The sequence below is a fragment of the Homalodisca vitripennis genome, chromosome 3, assembly GCF_021130785.1.
Source record: "Homalodisca vitripennis isolate AUS2020 chromosome 3, UT_GWSS_2.1, whole genome shotgun sequence".
Classification (NCBI taxonomy): domain Eukaryota; kingdom Metazoa; phylum Arthropoda; class Insecta; order Hemiptera; family Cicadellidae; genus Homalodisca; species Homalodisca vitripennis.
In genome coordinates this window covers 151,665,547-151,669,842 of record NC_060209.1, presented here as the reverse complement: position 1 = coordinate 151,669,842, position 4,296 = coordinate 151,665,547, and the positions used below count along the sequence as shown (strand labels likewise).

Sequence of the window (4,296 nt, the reverse complement as noted above, 5' to 3'; positions counted from 1 at the left end):
CAGTTTCGAAAACACAGACAACAATGAGATCGGCCTGTAGCAAGTGGTTTGCTTTCTGCTACCATTTTTGAATAGAGGTACAATTGTAGCCAACTTTAAGCAAGCCGGGAATTCTCCTTCTTCCATGCTTTTATTAAAAAGATATGAAAGAACTGGCACAATATGTTTAGAAATTCGTTTTAAAAGATAGCCATTTATATTGTCCTGCCCAGGTGCTTTATTATTGCTTAAACTACTTAGTACTTGTTGAACTTCTTTTTCACAGGTAGGTAACATGAACATAGAACTTTGTGCATATTTCCGAGGGAAATATACATCAAAATTACCTTCAACATCAACATTAACAATCGAGCTTCTTAATATCGTTGGGACATTCAAAAAGAATTTATTAAACTCATTAACTATTTGCAACTTATCAGTTAACACTTTAGCATCTGTTTCAATTTCAAAAATTTCTTTTCTTACTGGTCCTTCCCCAATCAAATCATTTACAACTTTCCACTGTTCCCTAGAGCTCCCAGAACAGTCCTCAAAAGTTTTCAGGTAATATTCCTCTTTGCACATTTTTAAATTTGTTTTTAGTTTATTTCTGAACGATTTGTAATACTTTTTTAACTTATCGTCGTGTGGTCTAGCTATCATAAGTTTATATAGTTTATGCTTCCTCTGAACACCTTTAAACAATCTGTCAGTCATCCAAACGGAATTTTTTACATTTTTCGAACAATGAGTGATAGGATAATGTTGTTTACATTTGTCTATCGAAGCCTGCAACATATTAATAAATACACTAAAAGCATTCGAAACAGATTGCTCTTCGAAGACTAGATTCCAATTCACTAATCCTAGCTCATTTTCTAAACTATTATAATTCAGTTTAAAGTAACTATCATTCCTGATTTGTCTCATATTTGCTGATTCATCACAAAATATTGACAAAATAATCATTGAATGGTCTGAGATTCCCAAATGCTGCACTTCGGATTTATACTGTATTTTTAGTTTTTTCTTAACTTTAAATCTGATAAAACAATGATCTATACAAGTTTGAGTTAAGTCTACTATTCTAGTCGGTTCGAATACTAAACAATCTAAACCATGACTTGCTAGCATACCACGGTATTTATCGACAGTGCTGTTATCAGATAAAATATCCAGATTAATGTCTCCAGTGTAGATAATATTCTGCTCATGACACGACATGATCAACTGCTCAATATCATTAAGGTACTGTTCTATTGATGAACTATGTAACCTGTATGCAGCAAGAAGTACAAAGTCAACGTTATCAGAGTGACAGGATAATTTTAGGCAGTCAGCTGATAGGAGCTCTGAACACGTGTCTGCAATATAACATCGATAACACGAGCGTACGTACACAATTACACCGCCTGACCGATATGAGTCATTACAATGAGCAAAGAGATCAAAACCCTCAATTTTATAAAAACTAACTTCATTACTCATTACCCATACTTCTGTTAAAATGACGAAATCAGGTTTTACCTTCATTAGATTAAGCTCAATAATAAACAATTCAAAGTTTTGACGTAAGCTTCTTATATTCTGAACAACAAGTTTTAATGAGTGGGTCACGTCAAAAATAAATTAAGAATTATTATTGTGATAACAGGTAAACTACACACAAAGTTTAAATTTTAAAAACTATAAAAATATGTATTGTAGTAATAATAATACTGAAAAAATCTGCACTACAATTCATAAATTTCTAATTAAAATGACAAAATACCAATACCCGATATCTTTATAGTGTTAAAAAATTACATAAGCCGTTAAAAAAAGGTGTTTACAATAATAAAAAATACAAATTTAAAAATTAAGAACCTAATTGGCAAAATAAAAATATTCATTTAAAATGCTTAAGTATTAGGTACTAAGATTACAAGAAATTTTACTAACTTAAACAAGTTGTTAGCACTCACCTACTGCAAAATTTGACATAACAAAACTAAAAGGAGGTGACGAAGTGTAAAAAGAAAACTTACAAGTTTGTCAGATCGTCCATAGTTGTTACCACCTTCACACGGTCGCCTGCATTCTTCCTCATTAGGATCTTGCCACCTCTTATCCAGAGGTAGGTGTAAGCCTTGTCTTTCTTCACTTGGCGCGCAGCATTGAGAAGTTTGCGACGACCAGGAGCCAAGCTCTCATTCACATACACCACATCTGCAGGTCTCGAAGTATGTCCTAGGTCATGTGTGTTGAGGTTCCTCTTCACCCTCCGCTTCTGCAGCAGACCCTCAGCGTCCAACCTCCTAACCATCTTCACGACGATTCCAGGTGGTTTCCCGGAGCCGTCCCTCGTGCGGAGTCTATGACACGCGTCGATCATGCCGTCTTCCACGGGGTAGTCGAGGGCCCTTCCCACCATCTTCACCAGACTCACCACGTTCTCACCTTTCTCCACTGGGATTCCATGTATCTCAAGGGTGTTACGCCGCGAGTATTGCTCTGCCTCGTCCATCCTGGCCTCCAGACTTGAGACCTGACGGCGAAGGGAAGCATTCTCACTCCTCAGATCTTCAGCAATCTTCGCCCACGCTGTCAACTCCTCCCTCTGCTTGTTGACCAGATCCTTGATCTGGGCTATCTCCTCGTGACAGGCGTTTAAAGAGCCGCCGAGGCTAGTCTCAACTCGCTTGAAGTCATCTTTAATCTCTGTCACAAGCTTGAGAACATCATCGTAAGACACACTGGTCTTGGACTCAAGGACCATACTCTTACGGCGTGTCTGAGCACACGGGTCACATCTCCACACTTCATCGTTCTCCACCAAATAACTGACATCGTCGTTACTCATATTCACACATTTTCCGTGAAAATTATTTTTACATTCAACGCAGGATAATTTGACTTTAACATTTTTCAAGGACTTCAAGCACTTTGAACAATCGGCCATTTTAGTTGATAAAAAAAAGTTAAGAAACTAAAATACGCAAATAAAATAATAATTTCTTCAAAGTTAAATATTGTTAAATGTAAAAAAACAACTTTGAAAAACTATAAAGTAATAGTATTATACATATGGCAGAAATCGCATATTTAGCAGTCCAAAACAGGAACACAGATAAGGCAACGCAACTGATAAGACCAGCGATACACAACCGTTCCGCTCCGTGTCTGACTCATTACTGAACTGTCTGACTCATTAAAAGCGGAGCAAGCATGCCATACACTGGTCCAGAACCGAGTTGTGGTATAAGCAAGTCAGCTGCTTACCAAAGTATAAACAAATGGTCCAGGAAGACACACCGCTGGCGGTGGCAGAGTCACCAAGGACAAGCACTCGCCAAAAGACTGCTTACTGACTCTAGCCCCGGCTTCACCAGATGGCTGGGCAGGGATCAGGTTAGGCTAGTGATTGCCTTGATCACTGGACACGGCCACTTAAGGAAGCACCTAAACACTCTAGGTTTATGAAATGAGGACTTGGAGTGCAGACTCTGCAATAAGTCTGAAGAGACTGCAAAACACATAATACTGGACTGTGAGAGACTGGGAGCAAGGAGAAGGGCTCTTTTCGGTGATAAACAACCAGGCGACGAACCAGATGCTAGTATCGGGGAAAAGCGTCTTAGCCTAATTAAGGGCACAAAGATAGGCTTACCCCTCTAACATCAAAGGGGCACACAATAAGCTCAGGTTGACGTGTGAGGATCTCTGAATCCACCGCAATATCCCAACGCAAAAAAAAAACAAAAAAATTGTTTTATTATGGTATCGTAAATCCAATATATCATTTTGGGTTTAAGTCCCCATTTAAATCCGAAAAGTTTCTTACAGGCCCAAGGGCCATTATTGCTTTGGATATCCTGTTTCTAATATAGGAGTTCCAAGTGAGCTTTTCATCCACGATTAAACCCAGGTACTTCACTTGGTTAATGCAGATTCCCTCCAGGACAGGTTGTGCTAGCTGGAATTTTCTTTTCCTGGTAAAGGTAATCATATTTGTTTTTGATGGGTTGATCCGCAGACCTTCCCCATGACACCAGTTACTTATGAAGTTAAGTTCTGTTTGTATTAGGCGTTCCAGCCTGCCTTTGTTTTTTCCTTTAATCATAAGCACTAGGTCGTCCGCATAACATAGTAGCCGTATTCCCCTCTTCTCTGCTTTGTTTAGGAGATCATCCACTACCATTGCCCACAAGAGAGGAGACAAGACTCCCCCCTGGGGGCAGCCTCTTTGGGCCGTGATCGCGGCAGATTCGTCTCTGTACTTAGCTTTCACCTGTCTGCTTTTTAGGAGGGCTACTATCCATTTGACTACATCTGGGG

The 4,296-nt window shown here is 39.0% G+C and overlaps 1 protein-coding gene across 1 annotated transcript; it reads right to left on the bottom strand.

The window, feature by feature from the left end:
• Window positions 1–2,002: 2,002 nt before the first annotated feature.
• LOC124358401 lies at window positions 2,003–2,821 on the bottom strand. Its single transcript, XM_046810702.1, has one exon. It carries the CDS (start codon window positions 2,819–2,821, stop codon window positions 2,003–2,005), a length of 819 nt encoding a protein of 272 aa, XP_046666658.1.
• Between the last annotated feature and the right edge of the window lie 1,475 nt (window positions 2,822–4,296).